Source organism: Mus caroli, unplaced genomic scaffold (assembly GCF_978045245.1).
Source record: "Mus caroli unplaced genomic scaffold, Mus_caroli_1 scaffold_13, whole genome shotgun sequence".
In the NCBI taxonomy this organism is placed as follows: domain Eukaryota; kingdom Metazoa; phylum Chordata; class Mammalia; order Rodentia; family Muridae; genus Mus; species Mus caroli.
In genome coordinates, this window is record NW_028227268.1 from 18,233,653 (window position 1) to 18,261,605 (window position 27,953).

General features: G+C 44.7%; 1 protein-coding gene across 1 annotated transcript in view; it reads left to right on the forward strand.

The window, feature by feature from the left end:
- Nsf (N-ethylmaleimide sensitive factor, vesicle fusing ATPase) overlaps nt 1–27,953 on the forward strand; it is a 133,728-nt gene that overhangs the window by 80,108 nt on the left and 25,667 nt on the right. Inside the window, exons 10-16 of the mRNA XM_021176539.2 lie at nt 1,746–1,911; nt 2,405–2,479; nt 2,724–2,911; nt 12,351–12,446; nt 13,314–13,470; nt 16,245–16,378; nt 27,770–27,836. Of these exons, the coding sequence (XP_021032198.1) occupies nt 1,746–1,911; nt 2,405–2,479; nt 2,724–2,911; nt 12,351–12,446; nt 13,314–13,470; nt 16,245–16,378; nt 27,770–27,836 (883 nt within the window). The remainder of the gene's footprint in view (nt 1–1,745; nt 1,912–2,404; nt 2,480–2,723; nt 2,912–12,350; nt 12,447–13,313; nt 13,471–16,244; nt 16,379–27,769; nt 27,837–27,953) is intronic.

A 27,953-nucleotide genomic window follows, 5' to 3' on the forward strand; every position in this document is an offset into this window, starting at 1 on the left:
TCCAGCAGCCACACGGTACTTACATGGCCTGTAGTGGCCGCATGAGTCATAGACATCCCCGTGGCTTCAGAGGGCAGCACAGACCCTGGACATCCCCATGGACTTCAGTGGTGACACAGGCCACAGATGCCCATGTCACTTCCATACCCTTTGTCACTGGGTCTGTGGTTTTGCTGTTCTCCCTTGCACACGTGGCTCTTCCACCATTTTTCCTTCCAGTTTCATGAGTCCACTTTTTAAAAATGTTTCCATAGGACTTGCCCTTCTCCAGTTTTTCTGGGGATTCTGCAGGCTCTTCAGACCTCACACACACACCCCTGCCACCAACTGCTGCCTGGTCTGCCCTCGGAGCTTCCATGGGTCCCATCACAGCCATGCTTCAGGTTTTCACCCTCAATGGCGATAACGAGCTCCCTGATCGGGTTCTGCAGCACTGGCTCCTCCTCATTGCTCCAGCAGCTTGTAAAGGGCTCCAGTACTCACCTGGTGAAAGGAGAGACCCAACTCCCACAAGTTCTCTGACCTCCATGTGTGAGCCCTGACTTTCAGACATGTGTACACACACACCCCATAAATAACTGTAAAATTAAAAAATAGAAATATTATAATATCAATAGCATTTATCTTTAGGTGATAAGGGTAGTTTTAACTTTATTTTAAATTGTCTTACAACTTTTGCTAAGTTAACACATTTTCTAAGTTAAGACTACATCTCTTAATTTATTTTGGGTTTGTGTGCATGTATATACACAGAAATCAGGAAACAGACCTACTTTTGGGAGCTGCCTTCCATCATACATTCCAGGGATCTAACTCGGGTCACCAGGCTTGACCGATCTTGCATCCTTAAACCTCTCTTTTAAAATTGTGTATGTGTGTATCTGTGCATGTAAAAGTAACTGTATGACTGTGGATATGTATGAACTATGACATGTGGAGGTTAAAAGAAAACCAGTGGCAATCAATTCTTATTCTGTGTGTCTCAGGTATTGAACTCAGGTCATCAGGCACAGTGGCAAGTGCCTTTACCTGCAGAGCCATTTCAGTGGCCCCCTTAACCTCTTTGAAAGATCCTATCGTTATAGACCGGGTGTGCCTGCCCACTCCTTTTATCCCAGCACTCATCAGAGATTAATGAATTCTAATCATACCTAATCCTTAGGTTCCCTATGCTCATCACTTAATTTATATTTATAAATTTTCATATTTATGTTATATTCAGTCTATTCTGTTTTATTATTCCTTGTTGTTCGCCTTGGTGTTAAACATAGAAAGTAAAAGAATCATGATTGACATCAATTAAGTCTATATTTCACGACAGTAGAGAGGATTTTGAGCATCCCCCAAATGAAGACCTGTTGCATGTTTGATACGTCAGTTACCCTATCTGATTGCTACACACTCAGTGCACACATTGCAATGTCACTGCACCCCATAATAACCATGTGGTTACTGTCTTAAGTTTTCTAGTTCGCTCCCTCTGGCCCCTCTTGGGAAGCATAATTACTAGATATAAATTGTTAGAAAGCCCATGTTAATTTAAGTTAATATATTATTAGCTATTTTGCAATTCCAATATCTTGGAGAGGGCAACATCCGTGATTTAATTTACACTATATACATCTATACTTATATTAGTTAAAATGCAGCAAAGCGAACCTGTAGGATGCTTTGTTTTGCATTTCTCGATTAGTTTATTGATGCATTCAGATTGTGACCTTTAGCAGAATTTCCTTCCTTCCTAGCTTGGTGCTAACAGTGGCTTGCACATCATCATCTTTGATGAAATCGATGCCATCTGCAAGCAGAGAGGGAGCATGGCCGGCAGCACTGGAGTGCATGACACTGTGGTCAACCAGCTGCTGTCCAAGATCGATGGCGTTGAGCAGCTGAACAACATCCTCGTTATCGGTATGTCTAAAATAAAGGATACTCAGCGAAGATGCGTACACTTTAGCTGCCGGCTCTCCTGCAGCTGGGCTTCAGGCCTGAGCCACTTTCTCCCAGAAAGTTTTAGCTGTTGTATATTCAGAGCTGCTGCTCCTTAGGATGCCTTCTAGAAAGGAAAAACGTTACTGGTTCTTACAGACATCGGAATTGCTGCATGCAAAAGCGAGGAGCCTGGGGAGCTGGAAAGACCACCCTGGTCTCTTTCAGCTGCGGACTTGCTCCTTAGGTTTGCTCTTTAAATAGAGATTTCACTGCAGTCTTTCCATGTTTCCTACTAGGTAAAAAAAAAAAAAAAAAAAAACAATGCTGTTCTTGGTTTAGTGCTGTTGGGTTCGTGTTTGACTTTGTAAAAGGTCCTCAGTGAGGTTGCAATTGTTTACGTAAACTGAAAGTATGTTTTATCTTACTTTTGAACTCTGATCACTTGCTTACTGCTCTTAATATCTGCATCCAGGAATGACCAATAGACCAGATTTGATAGACGAGGCTCTCCTTCGACCCGGAAGACTGGAAGTTAAAATGGAGATAGGTAAGTGAAGTAGGTCACGTGTGTGCACGTGTGCATGTTTATGTGCACGTGTATGAGTGTGTGTCTGTGCACACGTGTCTTCACATGTGGCTTCAGAGTCTATTAATGATAGCAACCTCATATTAAGTAATGTTCATTGTCAGCTGCCCACAGCTGGCCTGCCTAGAAGAAAACTGCGAGGATTGTGACTGTGTCTTCTGGTGGATCCCCAAGACTAGGAAAATGTCTGTTTTTGTCTCATCAGGCTTGCCAGATGAGAAGGGTCGACTCCAGATCCTTCATATCCACACAGCAAGGATGAGAGGGCACCAGTTACTGTCTGCAGATGTGGACATTAAGGAACTGGCTGTGGAGACTAAGAATTTCAGTGGCGCCGAGCTGGAGGGTCTGGTGCGAGCAGCGCAGTCCACAGCCATGAACAGACACATCAAGGTCAGGAACTCAATGAACAGACGAGAACACACGGCCCGTGCAGGCCAGGCCCCGTTCTCTACCACATAAGCCAATGAGAGTAAGCTGGCTCTTGATGGCCAAGAGAGGCAGAGTAAGTAAGGATGGCTGTCCACTGAAGGACAAGCAGCAGTCTGCCCAGTGGTGACCACCGGTTTATTTGCCTTTGGTCGCTCCCACCTGACAGATGTGGACTTGACGATTATTGTTTTCGATCTTATAAGAAGCTGAGTCTTTTGCATCCGGGAGCTGTTTCGTGCAGCAGGCACTGGATAGCTGCTACTTTTTAAGTTGGGGCTAGTCGTGAAGATGAGTCTTGCTCTTTTCCCTCAAGGGGTTCAGAGTCAGGAAAATGGGCTAGTACAGAGTGGTGGTGGGGGGTGGGGGGGTTCTGATTTTTTTGTTTATTTCTTTGTCTTTGTGCTGCTGAGAACTAAACTCGGGCTTAATGCATGTTTTACAAACACTCTACCACTGGGCTACAGCCCTAGCCCTTTTGATTATTTTTATGTTGGTCTTGCTAATTTGCACAAATTGGCCTTGAACTTGGCGATGTATTGCAGGTAAGTGTTGAGCTTGTGATGCTCCTGCCTCAGATTCCTGTGTGGCTGGAATCCCCAGCGTACACCACCATGCGGGGTTTAGTATCATTTATACTATGGTAAGAATACTTTTGAGGGGCCTTGTATTTGGATCAGTGATGTTGGTGCATAAGTGCGGGTGGTTCTTCCTCACGCTGCAGTTGTCCCTCTAATTCCTTAGCTCCCAGGCTTCTGTCGCATCCCTGACAGGGCCTGTCTTCTAACTTTCTGACTCATATATAGTAATTCTACTTGGGTATTTTCTCAGATCTCAAATATAAGATCCAACAAACACCTTTCCTCTTCTGTTTCTTTTTATGCCAACATCCCAGGTTAAGATTGCAGAGCCATCTCCTCTGTGTCCTACGTCAGCTCATGTGTTCATCCTACTGGTTCTGTCCCGGATCAGTGTTTTTCCAGTCATGGTCGCCACCTGCTTCCTATGCTCTAACTGTCCTCATTCAGATCATTTTACCTTCATGTCAGCCATGTCTGCAAAGCAAGTTCATAGTGCCTTGCCTGGTTTAGGTCCTTCAGATCCAACTAACTGGCCCTTCCAGACATTTTCCCAGTCTATCTCCATGTATTCTGAATACTGAAAGACTCACCAAACTTTATTTTGTTTTCAGACTCTCCATTCTTGCTTATTTTGTTTTGTTTTGCTAGGGGGTGGAAGGGCCTCTTCTTCTTCTTCTTCTTCTTTTTTTTTTTTTGGTTTTTTGAGACAGGGTTTCTCTGTATAGTCCTGGCTGTCCTGGAACTCACTTTGTAGACCAGGCTGGCCTCAAACTCAGAAATTCCCCCCCCCCTCAGCCTCCCAAGTGCTGGGATTAAAGGTGTGTGCCACCACTGCCCGGCTGATTCTCCTTTCCTAATGCTGTGCTGTCTTCCTTCCTCAAGTAGTCACACAGCATGTGGGGTAACTCTGGCTGACTTTGACAAATAGTTTATCAGGCTGTTGTGGTGCTCACTGGGTCAAGATGCATAGTATGGCGAGCCTTATGACCTGAGTAATCACCTGACCCATGTGAAGGCAGAAGGGGAGAACTAACTCCACAAAGTCCATATGCACTCTCTCACATGCTGCCCTCCCCATCACACTTACACGCACACACACATGCTGCCCTCCCCATCACACTTACACACACACGCACACACACTAATAAACAATAATTTCTAAAACAGTATAGATATACCAAGCAGTGGTGGCACATAACCTTTAATCTCACCAATCAGAAGGCAGAGACAGACAGATCTCTGAGTTCAAGGCCAGCATGATCTACAGAGTAAGATTCAGGACAGCCAGGGCTGTCTATCCCAAAAAACGAAACCAAAACAAAAAACAAACAAAAAAAAGTAACTACAAAATGGATTTATTACTGACCCGCTGATACAGGCTATAGCTCAGTAGTTGGCATCTAAGGAGGAAAAGTTAGCTTTAAGTTTAAAAACTGCTTGAGGTACAAAGTACAAGACCAGCCAGGATCACATAGCAAGATTCTGTTCCAACACAAACACACACATACACACACACACACACACACACACACACACAGGTTTAGTACCAGCTACATGCCATGTACTGTACAAAGAGTGGAAGCTGTAACTGCAAAGAATGTAGCTGCCTACTGTTAATCAGCACACATCCACCTTCACACACAAGGTTAGGAAGCAATAATAATGCACAGTACAGGAAGAGACAAAGAGCTGGTGTGGTCATCTCATGGCGCAGAGAAGCCTTCACAGAGGCATCTTCCAGAAGGACGTGTATAAAAGGAGCATCGGCAGGGGCACAGGGACACAAGTAGAGTGATGGGCTAGAGTAACTTCCCATCGTTTCAGCGTGGACCCTAGAGGCGGGCTGCTAGAGAGGCAGTGCTGGGAAAGCCGGAAGCCAAAGCTGAGGATGAGCACAAAGAGCCTTCCGCTCTCTGCGGAGAGGTGCAGAGGTTTGAGAACAGGAGAGACAGAGCGTTCAAACAGAAGATCCCTCTGCAGCCGTGCCAAGTAGGAGCGGAGTTGCTGACACGGGACAAGAGAACAGATCACACAGGAAATAACGGCCTGAGGTTGAGCATGTCTCCATTATTTGGGGGCTCCCTGTCTTTGGTTCTAGACTGCACTTGGTCAGACCCAGCCACCACGAGTTCTCTGAATAAAGCTAAACGTACACAGTCTTTTTTTTTTTTTTTTTTATAAATTTATTTATTATATGTAAGTACACTGTAGCTGTCTTCAGACACACCAGAAGAGGGAGTCAGATCTCGTTACAGATGGTTGTGAGCCACCATGTGGTTGCTGGGATTTGAACTCTGGACCTTCGGAAGAGCAGTCGGGTGCTCTTACCCACTGAGCCATCTCACCAGCCCAAACGTACACAGTCTTATCCATCACCGTGTGTGGCTGTGGCTGTGACTATGCAGTAATGGCAGAGCTTCTTTTGCTGCAGAATATGTGGCCTATAAAAGGCTGTTCAGAAAATGTTTGCCCATCAATATTCTAACCTTTAAGTCCACATCTTATTCATCCTGGAATATCCCACAGTTCACAGAGGGTGAACACTGAGCATGTACATGTAGTTTTTAAATTTTTATTAAGTTTATGCATTTATTTGGGGGTGGGGATGGGCAGTGGGCAGCAAGTGTCCTTAGTTGCGGAGTCATCTCCCAACCCATGTGTGTTTTGTAAAGCGATAAGCCTACACGTGTATTGTTTTTAAGTCGTCCATTTAGTATGTGTGTATGAGAAAGGGGGAAGTTTGCAGTGTACACACACGCCAGGGCACTTGTGTGGAGGGCAAAGGGCAGCCTTGCAGAAGCTGGTTTTCTTCTGCCTTCCTGTGGGCTCAGGGAGCCTTAAGGTCTCCAGGCCTGCACATCAGTGTTAATAAGGGGTCAGCGAGATGACTCAGTTGGTAAAGGTGCTTGCTGCCAAGCCTGACAACCGGAGTTCTACCCCAGGACTCACCTGGTAGGAAAGAAGTAGTTCTTCCAAGTTGTCCTCTGACCTCCACAGGCACATAGTGTCAGGCATGCCCCAACCCACACAGTCCGTGCATCTGCATCCACACACATACACAACTCTCCCTCTCTCCCTCTCTCCCTCTCTCCCTCTCTCCCTCTCCCTCTCTCCCTCTCCCTCTCTCCCTCCCTCATTTTTTGTTGTTGTTATCAGAAACAGTTTTTCTGTGTAGCCCTGGCTATCCTCGAACTCGCCCCGTAGACCAAGTTGGCCTCCAACTCCGAGATCTACCTGCCTCCCCCATCCCAAGTGCTGGAATTCGAGGCACATGCCACTGCCACCCAGCATACTAATAAACTTAAATAAAATTTAGCCGGGCGGTGGTGGCGCATGCCTTTAATCCCAGCACTCGGGAGGCAGAGGCAAGTGGATCTCTGAGTTCGAGGCCAGCCTGGTCTACAGAGTGAGTTCCAGGACAGCCAGGGCTATGCAGAGAAACCCTGTCTCAGAAAACCAAAAAAAATAAAAATAAATAAAAAATAAAATTTAAAAGTTGATTTTAGAACTTTAAAACATTTACAGTAACCAGCAAGTCATTATGATATTCTGTTTTCAAGGTCCAAAAAAATGTTGGTTTTACTTCTATTTCCTTTTCAAAACAATTGGGCCAAAGCAAAGACTGAGCTAGGTCGACAAGTGGGGCCTTCCTGGTGGATGGCGGTCTTCGGTTTTTTGTAACAAGCAGGAAGCATAGTCATGAACTGCCTGGTGTTTGTGTTGTTGTACTTGAACCTGTGTTTGTTTAACTAAAACTCATGTGACATCTGGTTGGTTTTATGTTGAGAGGAATTCTGCTACAGGTAGAGAAGATTCATAACTCAGATTTCTTCCCTTAGCTGTGTTGGTGAACTTTAGTAAAATGACTTCTTTTCCAGAGACCTTTTAGCTGATTAAAGTCGTCCCCCCCCCCCCCTTAATTTCAGAGGAATGACGAGAGCCTGGAAAGGTCAGGTTTAGAAGGTCTCGAAGCGTAAGGGTGACCACTGATATTTGCTGGTGTTGAAATACGAGCTTATGAGTTTGTGTCTCAGCTGGAAGGTGTCACTGTTTCTGTATTGATCAGCTGGCACAAATAAAAAGGCAGAAAATAGCTTGTCAGCTCAACCAAATGGAGAAAAGGATTTTTAAATGAATAGAAGTTCAGAATTGTTGATTTTTTTAAAAGTAAGATTGTATTGATGTTGATAAAATAGTAACTGTTAGCTAGGAAAAACTCAACATTTATTCTAATGAACAAGAAGTAATTTAGCACTAGAATATTATTTACAGTTGGGTAACTTTAATAATTAATTCCTGGAGTGCCTGAAAACAGCTTATTTCCCTCCCTCAACTCGTAGCCATTTTAATTCATTTATAGCCTTCTGTGGTTGACTCAGGATCTTCTGTGTAGACCTAACTATCTTCACTGTGTATTCCAGGCTGGCCTAGAACTCTCTCTCTCCTTCCTGTCTTCACCATGTAGCCCAGGCTGGCCTAGAACTCTCTCCTCCCTGTCTTCACCATGTAGCCCAGGTTAGCCTAGAACTCCTCTCTGTCTTCACCGTGTAGCCCAGGCTAGCCTAGAACTCTCTCCTACCGCCCCAGCCTTCCAACTGCTGGGATTGCACATAATAAGCCACAATGTCTGACTTAAATTTTTTAAAAAATATATATAATTGACATATAAAACAATTAGCCATATTTATAGGCTAGATTCTAATACATGTGTGCACTGTATAATGTGCAGATTAGACTAAATGGCATACTCATGCCCCAGGGTTGGGGACATTCAGCATCTCTGCACTAGCTGTTGCCAGCCTTGGTAAACATCCTCTCCATACCTCCATACCCTCATACCCAAAGCCCCTGGTAATCCATTCTCTTTGTTTTTAGGCAAGGTTGTAGTAGACCAGGCTGGCCTCAAACTCTAGTGCCTCCTGCCTCCGTCTCCTTAGTGGCTCTATCCCTGGGGTCCTGCCTTTAGGAATAGCTGAGTCATGCATTCTGGGGCCCTGTTAGTACATTAGAGAGGGTTCTTAGAGGAGCAAGCCCTCCAGCTTCCTGCTTGGAGATGGGAATGTCTCCTCCCACGCATGTCATTACTCCAGGGCCCTTGCCAGAGCCTACACCAGCTTGTTTGGGCTTTCAGCATCCTAAACTGAGACTGGTAACATTTTTACCTTATAAAGCCAGCCTGTGTCAGGTATTAAGGATTCAAGTATGCCAGACATACAGGAAGAATGAGAAAAGCTCTAACAGCCCCCCCACCCCACCCCGAGTCAACCAGTATTTGGGATATACCCTTGTCGTTTGCTTTCTCCGGATTTATATGTATAGGCGCGCATACTTTATCGAAAGGGGCATAAGTATAATTGTACTGAGATTTGTATTTTTCATTGTCCAGTATATCTTGGGCCCCATTTCATGTCAGTACTTGGAAGATCCCTACATTACTTTGTACTGATGCACAAGTAGTCTAGAATACTGCCACATAAAACACAAGGTAGATAAACTGGGCATGGTAGTGAAGAAAATTAAGATAGGAAGTGTGGGGGCAGGACACATACCTTTTATCCCAGCACTTGGGAGGCAGAGGCAGGCAGATCTCTGAGTTTGAGGCCAGCCTGGACTACAAAGTGAGTTTCAGGACAGCCAGGGCTACATAGTGAAACCCTGTCTTAAAACAGAGCAAACAGGGCTGGAGAGATGGCTCAGCAGTTAAGAGCACTGACTGCTCTTCCAAAGGTCCTGAGTTCAAATCCCAGCAACCACATGGTGGCTCACAACCATCCATAATGAGATCTGATGACCTCTTCTGGTGTGTCTGAAAACAGCTTCAGTGTACTTAGATATAATAAATTAATTAATTAATTAGTTTAAAAAGACCAGTAAAGTTCTAAAAACAAAACAAACAAACAAAAAACAGAACAAACAAAACAGAACAAAACAAAAAACTGAAGTCCACTCTGGGCCAGGAATGTGAGGCCAGCCAGCACAAGCCGTGAAGCTGGAGGCCACTCACATTTTTATCTCGTGCTTAATTTTTAGTTTTTTGGGTACTGGATAATATACTGAATGAATATGCTGGTAATTTACTTAACATGGAATTATTTCTGGTTGTTGCTATTTTTCAATGCTGTTGGGACAGTGCTTACCTATGCCTCCATATACAACGAGAGAGGCATTTTCTAGAATGGCTATCTAGCTGTGTTTGTGAATATCAGTCTTATTGTCTCCCGAGTTCTAGTACTGCCAGTGAGAATGATCACGCCAGTCCAGCTCCAGGCTTGTAGGCTTGTTTTTGTGTCTCAGAAAGGCTCTGGGACTTTGTCTCGTCTTTGATGTCCAGTGGGTTTGCAGCAGTGAGTCTCGACCATCGGGATTTCTTTCCATGGATCCCGATCAGCACTCTCTGAACTGCAGAGACACACCTTTCTTCGGCTCTGGAGGCGCTCCCCTCCCCTTTTATTGCTGCCTCTGTATCAGTGAGTCGCTCTGTCCTCTGCTCCTAAGACTTCAGGTTAGTGGCAGGTTTTCCATGGTTTTCCTCTTTCTTACTGCCGCTGCCATTTGTAGGGATTTGGGAACTGAAAAGGAAATAAATACATATGTTCCAGTTTCCTGACATAGTTCTTTTTATCCCTGAAGGCTGAATTTTTCTTTTTAAATGTCTTTTTTTTTTTTTTGTCTCAGCAGTCTGTTTCTGAAGGAACATGACTCATATTTTAATAATATCAGTGGAAGGTTGACATGTGCTGCACATAGTTTTGCTTTAGTCACTTTTTTTTTTTAAGATGCTCTTTAAAAAAAAAAAAGGCATGATATCGATTTAAAAATGATGAAACTCGCTTGTTTTGTGCTATTGGGAGTGAGCCCAGTCACATTAAAAAGAAAAAAATGTGTTGCTATCTTAATCACTCATCAGGTCCAGGCAGGTCCAAGTGCTGATAGAGGCCTGGATGCTGGTCCAGATGTGCAAGCGTCAGCTCCAGGTGCAGTGAGCAGACTGGAGCTAGCACAAAGTCCAAGTTTTAGGTTCTTACTCTCTGGAGTAACTCATGGTTCTTAAACACAACTCAGTGCCACTAGAGGTGCCTAGACCCTCCCCTGCACTGTTCAGCACCCTGGAGGGTGCGGCTGGCCTCTGCAAGTCGGGAAGGACTCTAGAGGGTATCCTGATGTGCACCCAAGGCTAGACACCATTGTCCCCCAGGTATCCCTTTGTTGTGTTAAAATAGATGTAACCTTAACCACTTCAATTGTACATTTTAGTGACATTAAACGCATATATAATGTGCAGCCATCTCCACTTCAGGCCTCTTTTCTTTTTTTTTTTTTTTTTTTGGTTTTTCGAGACAGGGTTTCTCTGTGTAGCCCTGGCTGTCCTGGCACTCACTTTGTAGACCAGGCTGGCCTCGAACTCAGAAATCCGCCTGCCTCTGCCTCCCGAGTGCTGGGATTAAAGGCGTGCGCCACCACGCCCGGCTGTCTTACTATTTTTTTTTTTTTTTGGCAGGCCTCTTTTCATCTTGTAAGTCTGAAACTTTGTATCCATTTAAAAAGTAACCATCGCCTGGTGTGGTGACGCCTTTAATCCCAGCACTTGGGAGGCAGAGGCAGGTGAATTTCTGAGTTCGAGGCCAGCCTGGTCTACAGTGTGAGTTCCAGGACAGCCAGGGCTATTCAGAGAAACCCTGTCTCGAAAAACCAAAAAAAAAAAAGTAACCATCTATTCTCATCTTCTCCCAGCCCAGGATCACCACGGCCCTACTTTCCATAGAACCCTAAAGATGTCACCAAGTGGGGTCATGCAGTGTTTGTCTTCTTGTGACTGGCTTGCCTCCATCAATAGTGTTTTCAAGGACATCCATGTGGTGTGGTACCCAGATTGCTTCTTTCTTAGGGTGGCCACACCATGGCTGTGTTCATTCCCCTGTTGGTGGACAACTGGGTGCTTTGTTCCATGCTCTTGTGAACATGGCTGTAAAATTCCTAAGCCCCAGTTTCTGCCCCCTGGGATGGATATCAAAGGAGACATCATTAGATCATAAGGAAATTCCAGTTTTCTGTCTTTTCTCTTTTCCCTTTTGTCTTTTCCTAAGACAGGGTTTCTCTGTGTATCCTCGGCTGTCCTAGAACTCCCTCTGTAAACCAGGCTGGCCTTGGACTCAGAGATCACCTGCCCCTGCCTCCTGGGTGCTGGGATTAAAGAGCTACATCACCATGGCTGGCCTGAGTCCTAGTTTTCTTTCTATGAGTGCTTTTGAATTTTATATCCCTATCAACAGCCCAAGAGCTCCAGTTTCTCTAAATCCTTGCTATTGCTTATTTTCTGACCTTTTTGTTCAGTTGGGGTTTTTTGTATTTTTGTTTTCATTTTGTTTTGCAGTCATAGCTGCTCTTTAAGTGTGAGGTAAAATTTCATTGTAGTTTTGGTTATTAGGGGGTTTTGAAACAGTGCGTTGATGTGTATCTTATACTGGCCTTGAACTTGCCACCATTGTGCCTCAGCCTCCTGAGCGCTGGCATGGACCACACTTGGCTTTGAAGTTCTCTGAGAACAAGTGATGTCAGCCATCTTTTCGTGTGCTCTTGGGCATTCACAGAGTGTCTGGAAAAACTCTGCAGGACACTGATGTTGGCCAACGCTGGTCCCCCACTGTCTCCATTCCTTGGAGAAATAAATGTCTGTTCAAGCACTTAGTTCTTGTTGGGTTTTAGGCACCTTATATATTCTAGCCATTAATCCCTTTAGCATGTATGATTTGCAGACATTTGAGAATTTGATATAATACTGCTAAGTCTTCTTCAACTCTTGTGTTTTGTTTTATTTCTTTCAGGCCAGCACCAAAGTAGAAGTAGACATGGAGAAGGCAGAGAGCCTGCAGGTGACCAGAGGGGACTTCCTTGCTTCCCTGGAGAACGATATCAAACCAGTGAGTATGTGTGCTGAGTGAGGTGTGGCCCCACAGAGCGAACGATGCCTGTGTTATCAAGGAGGGGAAGCACCGGTCAGTAGTTAGGTCGGTCGGTCGGCCTCCTGATGTATGGGCTGTCCTCTGTAGTTTCCTAACATGAGAGAATCTCACTGTAGACACATCAGCAGAAGTTGGCTAGTTGACCAATATTTACCCAAACACTTCATGTGGTAGAAAGCTTACTATCAATTTTGAGACTTTCTGAGTTTTGTTTTTCTAGGTTTTGCTTGCTTGCTTTCTTCTTCCCGTCCTTTCCTTTCCCTTCCTTTCCCTTCCTTTCCTTTCCCTTTCCCTTCCCTTTCCTTTCCTTTCCCTTTCCTTTCCCTTCCCTTTCCTTTCCCTTTCCTTTCACTTCCCTTTTCTTTCCCTTTCCTTTCCCTTTCCTTTCCTCTTCCTTCCTTCCTTCCTTCCTTCCTTCCTTCCTTCCTTCCTTCCTTCCTTCCCAAGACAGTGTTTCTTGGTGCAGACCAGGCTGTCCTCTAGCTCAGATCAGCCTGCCTCTGCCTCCACAAAGCAAAGCTATTCCCCTGGGCTGCCTGAGCTCCCTCCCACTGAGCTGTAGCTCCACCCTCAGCTTGCTTCTTCTCCACAGGCTTCATAGAGTTACATCTGATTTTATTGCCACTTTTCATCCAAGTCTTTGGGGAATGAGAGTTTTTTATTTCTTGGTCAGTCATCACTTAATTCAAAATGTCTTTGAAGAGACCATAACAAGGAATGGGCTGTGTGACCCAAACAACACAGTGACAGAGACACCAAGAGATGCGATAGTTTAGTTTCAATCCCATTGACCAAAATGCTTCAAAGTGTCCTTTACCTCAATAGGCATTCGGCACAAACCAAGAGGATTATGCAAGTTACATTATGAATGGGATCATCAAGTGGGGTGACCCCGTGACCCGAGTTCTAGATGACGGAGAGCTGCTGGTCCAGCAAACGAAAAACAGTGACCGGACACCACTCGTTAGTGTCCTCCTAGAAGGTAAGGGGAAGGAAGGAGGTGACGGCCCGAAAGGTTTGCACCATACATAACAGGAAGCATTCATTTTTAAAAGCTCTCTAGCATGCTTCAGAATGGTAAATGCTTTTCTGTTCTAAACTTTGTTTGTGATCTACAAATCCTAGCCTATGCATCTATATTAGGACAGATTAAAATTAGGGGGGTAGAATGTATCTGACAAGTAACAGCAACCAGATTTCTTACAGGAATATATTTCTCTAGTACTTAATAATGTATTGATACTACACAGCTCAGTGCAAGAACTATTGATGTAGACGCAGAGCATCCAAGCATCAATCCAGTCCTAGAAAAGACTTGTAAAGAAATCCTGCCGGGCAGAGGTGGCACATGCCCTCAATCAGGCAGATCTCTGAGTTTGAGGCCAGCCTGGTCTACGCAGTGAATTCCGGGACAGCCAGGACTATACAGAGAAACCCTGTCTTGAAAAACAAACAAACAAACAAAAATTCCTAATTTTCGCATGCACACATAAAGTTGTGTGTGGGTGGTGCCAGTCATTGTGCCCAGGCGTGGTCAGAGCGAACTACAGGTGATGCTCCATTCAGGCCTTGCAGGGCCAGTTCAGATTTTATCAGGTAGACAAGGGAAGGGCATTCCATTCACACCCAGTTAACTTAATGTTAGTATGACAGCAGAGAAGTTCAGGGAAACCAGATGACAGGGGAGCCCAGCTCCCTTAAGGTCTAGAGGTGATGCCTTCTAAGAAAAGCATGTTAAAGGGCTGGAGAGATAGCTCAGCAGTTAAGAGCGCTGACTGCTCTTCCAAAGGTCCTGAGTTCAAATCCCAGCAACCACATGGTGGCTCACACCCATCCATAATTAGATCCCATGCCTTCTTCTTCTGGGGTGTCTGAAGACAGCTACAGTGTACTTACATAAATAAGTAAATAAATCTTTAAAAATAGAAAGAGAAGCATGTGAAGCCAAGAGCCAGAGGAGGAGTAGAAGCTGGCCAGGCCAGAAGAATCGAGAAAGATACTCTATGCAGAGAGAGCAGCATGCAAGCAGCCCCTTGGCAGGAAAGACCTACAAGCAGAGAGATGGGTGAAACCAGGGTTGAAGTCGATGGGAGGGACCGGTGAGATGGCTTAGAGGGTAACGGTGCTGGCCCATCTAATCCTCATGTCAGGCCTGGGAGTGCATGTGCTGTTTGTTTTGGGTTTTGGTTGTTGTTGTTGTTGTTGTTGTTGTTATCATTAGTTTTTCTACATGGCTGTCCTAGAACTCACTCTGTAGACCAGGCCGGCCTCGATTTCCCCTGCCTCTGCCTCTCAAGTGCTGGATTAAAAGTTCGTGCCACCACGCCCAGCATTAGATATTGTTTTTATTCCTGTGCTGTACACAGAGAACCAGAAGCTTAGAAATACTGGTTAGACTAAACATTGGCAGAGGGCCAAAGAGGTGGCTCAGTAGTTAAGAGCACTTTCTGTTTTTTGCAGACAACCTGAGTTAAGTTCCCAGCCCTGTTTGAGGCAGCTCACCTCAGCCAGTAACTCCAGCCCCAGGAGACCTGACACCCTCTTCTGGCCTTTTCTGACACACTCCACACACACAGATGCACACAGATTTTTACAAGAAAATAAATCTCTTAAAAATAAAAAGCTAAATATGAGTAAAGGCATCAAACATGACTCCCAGCCCGGTGAATGGGGCTGTTTATCAGAGATCACTGACAGAGAAGCAGAAATTAGGAAGAAAGATCACAAACTCACTTTTGAGCAGTTAAATTGCAAGTTCCTGTAGGATAATGAGATTAGAAATGGCTACCAGCGTGTTTGATTTGCAGGTCTGAAGCTCCCAGAAGCCAGCTGGCTGCCCCAGATCAGGATCTGCCCCAGCAGTTCCAGGAGTAGAAGCAGTCCTTTAGAGAAAGGATGTGGCTGAGATACAGACAGAGCCTGGAACTTTTATCTGAAACTCGTTAACAGTTCAGGACTAAATAGAGCAGGAAAAAAGACAAGGGCGCCTAAGCAGGAATAACGGAGGGAGGAGGAGGGAGAGAGCAGCTGTCGACAGAGGAGCTCCATCAAATGCCCCAGAAAAATACCCGCGTGGAGTTTGGGGACCTCAATTGGGAGCCTGACCAGTGTGGGCAGAAGTGCTACAGTTGGATAAGTGTAGGTGACAGGCGAGGTCCAGCAGCCCGGGAGCTATCACTTAAAAGAGAGGAACTGTCACTAACTAATGACTAAATACACGGGGTGGGTGTTGTCTAAGTGCAGGTGACTTTATGGCTTTGATTGCCTCTGTAAAAAAATGTATGAGTCTTCAGCACCATAGCCTTATGACACCTTTGCTCAAATAGAGCAGTTTGTCCCTGCACCCAAAGTCATCTCCAAAAACTAACAAAAAACAAAAACAAAAACAAAACATATTTTTTGTTACCAAAGAGGAAAAATCCAGATCTGTTAGAATTAGTGACGCACGTCCTGATATGCATTTATATACATTTTCTTTCTTTTCAGAAGCAACGTCCTTGTGTTAAGGTTGGGAGATTACGGCATGTGAGAAAGCATGGAGGCATGCCATGCGTTTCACCATACTTTTGAGAAATGCCAATCAGTTCATTATGTTTAGTTGCTAATAAATAAAAGGAAACATGTCTGCCGCGAAACGGTCAGGAAATGTTAATGAGCAACTAGTTGAGACCTCAGTACCTTGTGGATAAAAGTTTAAACTTGTTTGATTCCCTGCTCTCAGGTTGGCTCTCTTCCTCTGCCTGTCTTCTTATGCAGGCCCTCCTCACAGCGGGAAGACGGCCCTCGCTGCAAAGATTGCCGAGGAATCCAACTTCCCCTTCATCAAGATCTGCTCGCCTGATAAGATGATTGGCTTCTCTGAGACAGCCAAGTGTCAGGCCATGAAGAAGGTATCAAAATTTTGATGTTATTTTAGTTTCTAGTCTAGATGAGTGTGTGTACCTGCATACACATGGGTACAAAGCTGTGGCACAGAACTAATTATCACCAGGACCTGAGAGTAGGTGGTGACTATTTCAGGTTCTAAGACTTCGTTAATGCATTTTTGTTGAGAATTTCTTTGCCTTTCAAATGTCACTGTCTTAGTACATGTGAACATTAATTTTCACTCTTTTTGGTGTTGTCTTTCAAGGCAGGGTTTCTCCGTGAACCCCTGGCTGTCCTGGAACTCTCTGTCGACCAGGCTGGCCTCAAATTGACAGAGATCTGTCTACTTCGGCCTCCCGAGTGAGTGCTGGGATTAAAGGTGTGGCCACCACTGCCTGGCTCAATTTTCACTTCTTGTCAGTATTGGTTTGACTATCTTAAAGAAAGATCACTTGAGAAGGTCATTTAGAACAGAACAAATTCTGTTTTGTCTCTTTAGTTCTTTTTTTTTTTTTTTTTTTTTTTTTTTTAAAGATTTATTTATTTATTATATGTGAGTACACTGTAGCTGTCTTCAGACACTCCAGAAGAGGGCGCCAGATCTCATTACGGATGGTTGTGAGCCACCATGTGGTTGCTGGGATTTGAACTCTGGACCTTCGGAAGAGCAGTCGGGTGCTCTTACCCGCTGAGCCATCTCACCAGCCCGTCTCTTTAGTTCTTTATCAATGTGCAAACCAAACTATTCGGCTCCGATTAAATTGACTATAGTTTGGAAGAGAACACATTAAAATATGGAAGCTTTTCCCACAAACTCCCACATTTGTTTATTGAGAAGAGCTTCCTTAAACCCAACGCCTCCTCACCCCTCTCCTTTTAAGTGTTTGTTACCTCTGAGCCATTGGTGGAGTTAGAGTGGCACAGAGTAGCATTGGAATCCTTTGGCCCACCTCACTTGCATCCCTGCAAGTACCAAGTCAGCCTTCTACAGCAACCGCCCGAGTGTGCTTAAAAGTCAGAGCTGAGACCCTTCCACGCGCCCAGAAGCCACTGCTGATGGTGACGGTCTGATTTTGCAGACTCTTGGTCCTTGTTTTGTCCGAGTGAGTCTGGCACATGCTCTACCTCTGACTCTCTCTCTCAGGCTTGGGTTTCCCTCTACAGGCCACCCCCCAAGCCACCAGTGTTGGAACTTTAACGCTTGGAATCTGGAGTCACTGGACTTCATACCTCACGGAAAAACGAGCAATACTTTGATTGTCCTAAACCATCTACTCCGTACCTGCTCACAACCAGGAGTGTGTGCAGACAGCGAAGGACTCCATTGCTTTCTGCTGCTGCCGGCTCCTACCTGAGATGTGGGTGGATGTTCCTTGTTTTTTTAAAGTACTTTAGGCTTCTGCAGATCAAAGCCACCTTGCTGAGTGTGAGATAGTATCATTTTTATTATTTTAATCTCTTGCAAATTGACTTGAGGGGGGAAGGTAATATGTGCTGATTTTAGAGGCTTAAATGGTTAAATTAATGACTTAATAACTTATGATTTAATCTTTAAATTGCTGAAGCCTTTCAAGGTAGAATTTTAGATGAGCAGAATGCTAAGGAATATAAAAGTAAGAGTCCATACCGGCTTATTCAAAATCATTCTGATTTATGATTCACTGTCTGCATCATCCATGTACACTTAAAATTAAAAAATATCTGCTCCAGCAGATTAGTCATAACTCTACGTTAGACTTTTAGTTTTCCTTGGAGTGGGGGAAATATTATTTCTGTCACTAAACTTTAGGACAGAGAAAATAATGAAGCATAGATGTCTTAGAAACATAGACTATTAGAAATATCACAAACCTTTGCCAGCACACAGTTTTCACGTTACCTAACGGTGGGCCGACCAATGCCCGAGGGCTCACACCGGTCTAAATGCTCTAGGTCTCCCAGGTTGCTTTTGAAAGTGAACCGTAAACGCCATCCTTCCCCAGACCCCCAGTTTTAATGTGAGGAGGAGAAGGGGTGTTTTCGCTTTCTTTTCAGACCACAAGTGACTTGTAATGCTTTATTCTGAAACAAAACCAGTTCTTTCTTTTACGGGTCCTGTCTCCACATAGTTATTCTTAGTACCATTCCTAACAGAGGGGGCTGGAGACGGTGAGTGGGTAAGAGACTGGCTGCTCTTCCCGAGGACACAGGTTCGGTCCCCAGCTTCCACAGCAGGCAGCTCACAATCACCTGTAACCCCAGCTCCAGCTTCAGGGGGACCTGATGCTCCTGCCTTCCACAGGCACCTCCACTCATGGACCCAGACATAGACACATCATTTAAAAGTAATATGAATATTTTTTAAAGCACTTTTGTTTTAATTTTTTCACAGTTATAAATAGTATTCTATAGAGTTACCAAACTAGAAAAATCACTGCTCCACATTTTTTTTTAGGTTTTTCTTAGTTTGATTAGCATCACATGACTGAATACTTGGGTTTTAATGCAAATAGACCCAAATTTGAATCACATCTCTGTCATACTTATGGTCTCTGTTACCTTGAGTAAATTAGTTTCTCTAGAAGCCTTTAAGCCTTTGGTTTTTCTCTATAATATGAAGGTTTGTTTAGAGCATGCTGGTGCATACCTGAATCCCAGAACTCTGTAGGCTGAGGCAGGAGAATTGCCACATAGAGATAGTGTGTGAACTAAATGAGATGGCAATTTATTTAAAGTAAAATAGCATTTCTGGGACAGACTATGCACTTCAGTAAGTATGGTGGGCAATTTTACTTATTATCATACAGTTTCTGCTTATTTCTTTAGGATTCAGATTGCTAATATTCATTACTATTTTTATTATAAATCTTCAGTTTTCACATTATAATAAGTTTACACCATTTCCCTCTTCTATTTCCTCCCTTCCTATGCGCTCTCGCTCCCTCCCCCTTCTCTCTCTCTCTCAACATCTTTTTCTTTAATTGTTGATGTGTGTGTATCCTTCTATATTCCTAAATATATAAACACAACCTGCTCAGTGCATATAGTGTTGCTTGTCTGTGTGTTTTCTGGGCTGCTGACTGGTATTGGATAACCAGTTGGCGTTCTCTTCCGGTGAAGACTATCTCAGCATTCCTTAGCTGCCCATAGTCCTTCGTCTAGGGCTGCGCCCATGAGCTCTCCTCCTTCCACGTGAGCGTGTCTGTTGCTGTCATCCTTGTTCAGGTCAGGTGTAGGCAGCCATGTTGGTGAGGCTTGATGGGTTTAGCTTCTCTGACATTTCTAGAAGACACAATTTTTCTGGGGGGGCGGGGAACTTTGTCAAGATTGTTTATGCGTATTGCTATGGGATCTTTTATGTAAAGAGACTACTGATTTTCCGTGGCCCATCCCTTCAGAAAGTTCTGCTCATCTACACTTGAAAAGAATGAGTTTGTCTGCACTTCTGCCTCAACTTAATGTTGTTAAATTTTTCTCTTTCAATTTGTTAGGTAAAAAGTTGGCATTCAGTTATTTTTTTTTTATGGTATTTTTTTTTTTAAAGATTTACTTATTTATTATATGTAAGTACACTGTAGCTGTCTTCAGACACTCCAGAAGAGGGCGCCAGATCTCGTTACGGATGGTTGCTGGGATTTGAACTCTGGACCTTTGGAAGAGCAGTCGGGTGCTCTTACCCACTGAGCCATCTCACCAGCCCCCAGTTATTTCTCTAGCTACATTTTAATGACTGTCGTAATGACTCTGGTAGAGTACCTACCTACCTTAGCACCTACAAGGCCTGGTGCTCTGTCTTTAATGGTGTGTGTGTGTGTACACATGTATTTCCCCAAATGTTTTATAGTTATAATAGTTTATAAGCTCAGAAATAACATAAGTTAGCTTTGTTAGATAGAGCAGTCTGAATCCGTTCATCCCGTATCTTGTTACCATTTCATTACTTGGATGCGGTAGCAGATAGTTTTTATGAGGAAAGAGGACCATAATTGCGCTACTACTTTCTTCCCCAAAATGAATGCAAAAATACATGAGCATCGTTTATTCTCAATTCATTTAAATTTCACCTTGTAACCTTCTTCAATAAATCCTTTCTGCATGGATAAACCGAGCACTGTCAAAGCATTTATGAAGTGTTATCCTCTTGTTGAGAGCTGGGGGGAACGCCATACGCTCCAATAAGAGATTTGACAGATTTACAGATTTTTCTCCTATTTTATGTTTGCTTCTCAAACTTTATTCTGTTCTAAAATTTTCATTCTTGTCTCCATCTTTTTTTTTTTTTTTGCATCTATACTGCAAAAATCTATTTTGCTGACTGTTAGTGACATCGGATGAAAAGAACACAGCAATAGAATTTGGCTTTACCTAATTATGTAGTCATGATACCTCTGTGTATGCATTTAGTACCAATATAAAATACACAAGCCAGATATCACTAAATTTTTTAAACAAAATTAAATAATGTTTATGGACCTCCTATTAATAACACGATACTTCTTATTTTCAAAGGTTTGCAAATGAACAGAAGGAAATTTCCTTCCCACTAGCTTTGCGAGAGGGAAATAATCTTCTGTGAATGTCCTGCTGTAAATCCACTGCCGACTGCAGTCTGCACTGTAGTAACGGCCGTGCTGCTAATCCCCCTCCTCTCACACTTCAGTCCGTACAAAGAGCAAAGCTGGAAGCTGGATCTCCCGACAGCAGTTACTAAGCAACAGAATCTGGATGTTTTGGGTTGACATCCTAATATATCATGGAGCCGTTTCAGTGGAGTTTGAGCAGGCATGAGTTGAGCCGTGGGGTACTCCAGAAGTGTCCAAGGGTCCTGGTGGCTGTCTCCTGGCTTTGGGTGAACACACAGTCTTTTGCGGAGTATATAGAGGAAGAGTAGAGCTTTGGGGCCACGTGACTTTTAGCTGGTAGAGCACAGAGTACACCCTCTCTTGGATCAGGATAGTGAAAAATGTAAGACTTTTTCCTGAAAAGCGAGGAGAACAAATAAGGGATTTTAAGGTCAATCACAAAAGCTTCAGCGCTTTGCCGAAACTTGAGGTCCACTTCCTGTCAGAAGACAGCTGATTTTTGCTTGGTCTGCTCCCAAATTATTTTTAGAGACCAGAGATTACTACTGATAGTGCCAATTTAAATTTGCTCATTTACGTTTTTATATGCTACCAAATATGATTAGCGTGTGCTTTCCACTAATTGCTGACAGATTTACTGCATCGGGGATTTTCTAAGTCATTAGCTTCCTCTTGTCATTAGATTTCTGCTAACTAGGCTGAGGTGCTTCACGCCAGGTACTCCAAAATTGAAGGGAACCCTTCCAGTCTCCGCCAGAGAGAGCTTAGCTTTACCTCCTTAAGTGCACTAAAGAGGTTATAGAAGGGGAAGGATAGAAGCTCCTTACAGCACACTTTGCTGCGGCTTGTGACTCTGAAAGGCTGGGATTAACATGGAGCTAATAATGCCGGCATCCTCCCTGGAGCGTTCAAGTCGGCCAGAGAAGCAGCTGCTGCCCCGCCTCTCCTCACAGGTGGCTCTAGCTTGTGTGTGGAGTCCAAGGCTGAGTGAGCTCTGTGCCTTGAGCTCTTGTGGTGCCCTGCCCCCTACCCAGCCTGCCCCAGTCCCCGTTCCTCGGCTTATGTGATATCTCCAGCATCCTGTCTTAGAGCCCAGGTCGTCCGTGGTCTGATTGTCTCTTATGACCCTCAGGTCTGTGTTGTACTCTCTGCTTTTACAAGCAAGAGAGGTGGTGCAGCCTGTTCTGTCCACAGCTGGGGATAGACTCTGGGAATCTGTTTTCTGGAGATTATCTTTATCCTTCAGAGCAAATCTCATCATTTGCACACCAACCGAGACTGTCCTTCCCTCTGGTCCTGCCGACCTCCCTCCAGCCCTTCTTCAGGCTCCCCAGCTGACTAGACCTTGTCTCTGCAGGCTGTTGCCTCACATGCTTTGCAGGACTCTCCCTGATGACTCTAGAGTGACTGGACGTTCCTTAGATTAGTGTTTTTGGAGTCTCTGAGGTATATATATAACTCCTAGCTGCAGCTTTCCTGCTGACTGCTGTGTGCCCTGTGCATGCATCCATCCGCTGTGTGTTGTACTGAGGGCAGGCTGGGGCACCGTTCTAACTGGGACACTTTACATGAGTTTATTTTCTCTGTATCTTTTCTTCCAATACCTCACCTCCTTTTTGAATTGATTTACATAAAATTACAGTAGAACTTTCCAGCTCAATATGTAAATATCTCATTAGATTTAGGCTGGCAGCTAATCTCCTGTGCTTGCCCGTCAAGCCTGAGTCTCATCTTAGTGAGAACTCGGCTGGGGCCTGGGCCAGGAAACAGTTTCTGAGAAGAGTACACATAAATCATGGTGCAGTGGACGAGGAGGGGACCTCAGTTTAGACCGGTGAGGAGATAAAAAGGGGCTGCAGGTGACTGCAGGAAGTGAAAGGGTGTGTGCTGTGCGCATTCAGATTAGAACAGAGGAGTCTGAGCTAACTAGTCAAGTTACAACTGGCTTTGGCACGGCCTTTGTCAGCGTGAGTACATCGTCAAGACAGCCGTGCATGCTCCTCTGTGTAACACTGACATTGAAAGCTGGTCATTCCTCTAAAAATATAGGTATACTTGCTGTTAAATGAATACCATTGGTCTTTTTCTTCTAAAGTGTTCCAGGCAGCCTATATAATGAACTGTGACGTCCCTAAGTTGTTTCCACTACATAATAAAAAAAACATCTGTTTACACACACACACATTTTTAAGAGGCCTTCATGTAACCCCTAGCCTCAGACTTTCTGATATGGCGTGGCAGACACTGGCTTAGTTCTGAACTTGCTGACCCTACCTCCCAGGGCCTGGGGTCCCAGGTGGGCACCATCACACCAGGCCCACAGATGCCTGGAGTTTGCTGTAGTAAAGTTTGCTCTATAAGTTACAAGTTGCCTTGAGAAAGGAGAAGCACCGAGTCAAAGAAAGTGTGCAGCGGCAGCAGCCAGCCAGGCCCTGCCCCCTCCTCCCCAAGCTTCTGTCACTCTTACCCTGTGATTTCATAGCTTGAACGATAGACCTGTTTTCCTGCCTCTAAACCTTTAGTAGATCTCTGAAAACATGTTTGCCAAGCAAAGTTTTGTTATTAGTGATCCCCTGAGTTCTCACAATACTACAGTGGCTTTAATACCAATCTAGACTTTGGAAATAGCTAAGAACCGCTGCTACCAAGCCTTTCTGTAGTCTGGAGCTCACTCACTCCAAGCCAGAAAGAAGTAACTGTCAGAAAGCCGAAGCCCTCTTCATCCCATTACCCCCCAACCCTAGCTGGCTAGGATGGGGCAGGCTAGCTGAATAGTTCTGCCTTCGTGCACATATACTCAGCATCCGTTCCCAAAACAACCAGATTTTTTGACAGCCATTTCTCTCTTATCACCGCACTCATCCTCAGCTCAGCCCTTCTCTGCTCCCCCCCACCCCACCCCCAAATACCATAGCATCTGCCTTCTTCTCCATACACCGACTTCCCACACCATCTCTCGCCTGACACTCCATATTCCCAAACTGGAAAACGTTCCTAAAATGTAAAACTCACATCTCGGCGCATTGCTTTAGATCTCAATAGTGGATTTTTTTAAAATTGCTTGTACAATAAATTTTAGCTTGCAGAAAATTTTAAGGTCCTCTAGGTCAAGCTGGGTGTGCTGACACATGCCCTTAATCCCAGCATCGGTAGGCAGAAACAAGCACATCTCTTAATTCAAGGCCAACCTGGTCTAAATATTGAGTTCCAAGGCAGCCAGGGCTACATGGTAACATCCCGTTTGATTATGTCTTGCTTCGTGGTTTGAAAGATGCTGGGCGTCCATTTGTCAGTCCCTCCTGTGCCTCATCCCTCACCCACATCGATACTGTCTGTCACGTCTCCATTTCATCAACTACACACCAGTTGGTTGCTATAACAGCTTTCCTGATTTTTTTTTTTTTAAGACAGGGTTTCTCTCTGCAGCCCTGGCTGTCCTGTAACTCACTCTGTAGACCATGCTGGCCTCGAACTCAGAAATCTGCCTGCCTCTGCCTCCCGAGTGCTGGAATTAAAGGCATGCGCCACCACTGCCCAGCTAGCTTTCCTGAATTTTGTCTTCTCTGGACATGACAGTCAGTGTAATCATAATACATTCTGTGTTTTTAGATTTGGGTTTAAATGTCTTTTTTCTTTTTTAATTTGGGAGCCCACCCTTGTTCCCTACCTACCTTTGTGGCTTGGGATAGCTTCAGCTCTGCTGCAGTAAGGAGCACCCCCTTATTCAAATTCAATGCCCTGGCACAGTGCACTGTGTTTCTTATCCGTGTAGGAGATGTGTGCATCATGGCTCAGAAGGTGACCCTCGCTCACTGTAGCTTCTCAGAGACTCAACCGAGTTGGTAATGTGGGGCTCTGTGGCATCCAGGATAGGAGAAGGACTATGGTGTCTCATGGCATGACTCTCTCTGAAGCCTTCTCTCAGACAGGCCTCCTCACAGTACACAGGACCTTTCCCCTTTCCCCACTCTAACTTCTGACAGGGCACTTATCTGCCTCACTGCTCTCTCCCATGGCTTCATTAACACTTGGCGAATGAAAGAGTTAACAAGCATTTGTTGTGCGTGACTGAAATGACTGAATGACTGTAATGTTAACACTTCCTACTACAGCCTCTGTCGTACTGTGTTCTTTTTCCTCTGCCACCTTTTCCTGAAAGTCCCATCTAGCCAATCGTTCACTTGCCACTATCCTGATAGCATTTCCTCAGCCTGACTTCAGTTGTACATCCAACTACCTACTTGATATTTCTACTGCATATTTTTAAAGCATAAATAATAATAATAAATAATTACCATTATTATTATTATTATTATTATTAATTGTTGATGGTTGAGATAGGGTTTCTCTGTTTAACACTATCTGTCTGGAACTCACTCTGTAGACCAGGCTGGTCTCAAACTCAGAGATTCACCTGCCTCTGCCTCCAGAGTGCTGATGTTAAAGGGATAAGCCACCACAGCCTAGCTATAAATTTACTTTTTAACAAACACTTGTTATTTTTCTGGCGAGCATTATATTAGTTGATAGAGGATCTAGAGCTAATGAAACATACTTGCTTTCTGGGTTTTTACAGCCTAGTATAATATATGGGAAACTGTAGTGAGTCCACAATACATGCACAGTATATAAAATGCTGAGGCAACAGAGTAAAGAAAATGATGCGGACAAGGTGGACTCGGAGCTTGTGAATCTGCCGAGCAGACAGACATCTTTACCGTCTTGTGCTGGGTGCTAAAGGTGTTATGAACAGAGCAATGTTTTTACCCACTTCACATTCCAGTGAGGAGACTGGTAGCTAAGGAGGAAGTGGAACTGTGACACAGCACGGGACTATGTTACGTGTCAGGCTCTTCCTGGGGAGACACACACATGTGCACGTATGCGTGTGTACACACACTGATGAACAGGTGAGTTTTACTGCAGTTACTTAAAGGAGTGTCGATGACAGGTTACTCTCAAGAGCAGAAATTACTCAACAACAGCCACATCATCAAAAGGCCACCTCAGCCTGGGTGACAGCTCCCTAGAGCTGGACGCCTGTGCACACTACATAGCTGCAGGCCTAGGGCACACTGCACGGCCTGCAGGCCTAGGGCACACTGCTCAGCCTGCAGTTCTGGGGCACACTGCACGGCCTGCAGGCCTAGGGCACACTGCTCAGCCTGCAGTTCTGGGGCACACTGCACGGCCTGCAGTTCTGGGGCACACTGCTCAGCCTGCAGGCCTAGGGCACACTGCACGGCCTACAGGCCTAGGGCACACTGCACGGCCTGCAGTTCTGGGGCACACTGCTCAGCCTGCAGTTCTGGGGCACACTGCACGGCCTGCAGTTCTGGGGCACACTGCACGGCCTGCAGTTCTGGGGCACACTGCACAGCCTGCAGGCAGCTCTACAGGTTGCAGTCCTTTCCAGGTGGTACAATTGGTTGGGCTGAGCCTTTTCCAGGCTGTGGGACTTCTTTGCCTCCTGGAAGGTTGCTTATCTGAGAATCCTCTTTGCAGCGCGGCTTGTGAAAATCAAAATCACCAGTTGTCTCCTGTTTAGATGGTCTTTTGGAGGAAGGGGCCTAGCAGAGCTGGTCAGATTCAGGGACTTCACAAGGCTGTGTTGAGTCGTTTATATCCTTTCTTAAGAAGCTTCTCAGCCGGGCGTGGTGGCGCACGCCTTTAATCCCAGCACTCGGGAGGCAGAGGCAGGCGGATTTCTGAGTTCGAGGCCAGCCTGGTCTACAAAGTGAGTGCCAGGACAGCCAGGGCTACACAGAGAAACCCTGTCTCGAAAAACCAAAAAAAAAAAAAAAAAGAAGCTTCTCTGGAGAATGGAGTGTTTCAGCCTGGAAGGAAACTGCTAGATAGAGACAGGACAGGTAGGGAGCGTAAAGGGCATGGTCCAACAGAAAGCCCTTCTACTAGAGGGGCTGATCTGACTAAATATGTGGAGATGGAAATTGTTTGTGTTTATGCCATGGTAGAGGTAACAAGGAACTGTGTTAAATGCTGACAGCAGAACCTCCACGGTAGCCTTTCTTAACTGTTAAGGGTTCTGTAAGGACCGAGGATATACAGGTTAGTTTTAAGTTTAAAATGAAAATTATTAGTATTAGTTTAACTAACTTAATTTCTATACTTAATTCTAAATCTTCTTTGGTTTAAAGATACCCACCATGAACTACTGTGCCACCTAAAGCGTTATGTGTTGGGGCTGGGCCGTTTTCTGCCACCGTGGTCCACCAAGGTTACATACATATCAACCAGAGAGATTAGGTGGGCTGCGGAGATCAATCTGTACTCTGGTGCCCCGTGCCCCATTCACAGTGTCTAAAAGGGACCTGCCATCATTCCTAAGAGGCTGTCCTGAAGGCCATGGGCACTTAGCTCTGCCTTCCACATCAACAGATTCTTCTGATTTGAAACTGCTACTCTGTGGTCACCAGGGCATAACCACTTCCTTTGCTGCTTTAATTCGCTGACTGTTTTTGTCCACCTTACTGTGTTGTCCCAAGCAAGTCATTTAAGTGCTTTCAGTTTGCCGAGTGTTCTTCAAGTTCTACAGTCCTGTACTCTATTCATGTATTTTAGCCTGGGCATTAGTACCACGCTGTGTTTTGTTCAGGTGTCATTCAAGAATTAACCAAATTTAACAGGGCATTGTGGTGTACTTTTAATCCCAGTATTCAGGAGGCAGAGGCAGGTGAATGCCTGCGTTCAAGGCCAGCCTGGTCTCTTCAGTGAGTTTCCCATGTCAAAAAAAAAAAAAAGGGGAAAAAAATTAACCAAACTTAATCTTCTTTGGATTGCCCTTACTGTGGAAGACAACGAGGTGGTCATATATGGTTTTCTTTCTTCCAGATCTTTGATGATGCTTACAAATCTCAGCTCAGCTGTGTGGTCGTGGATGACATTGAGAGGCTGCTCGGTGAGTCTGAACTCGGCCATGTGATAAAGTCCCTGTCTAACAGGGACTATAGCAGCGTCTCTTATATGACATCAGCAGTCAGGATGAGCTAGCTGCCATGTTTTCTCCAGTGTGTCC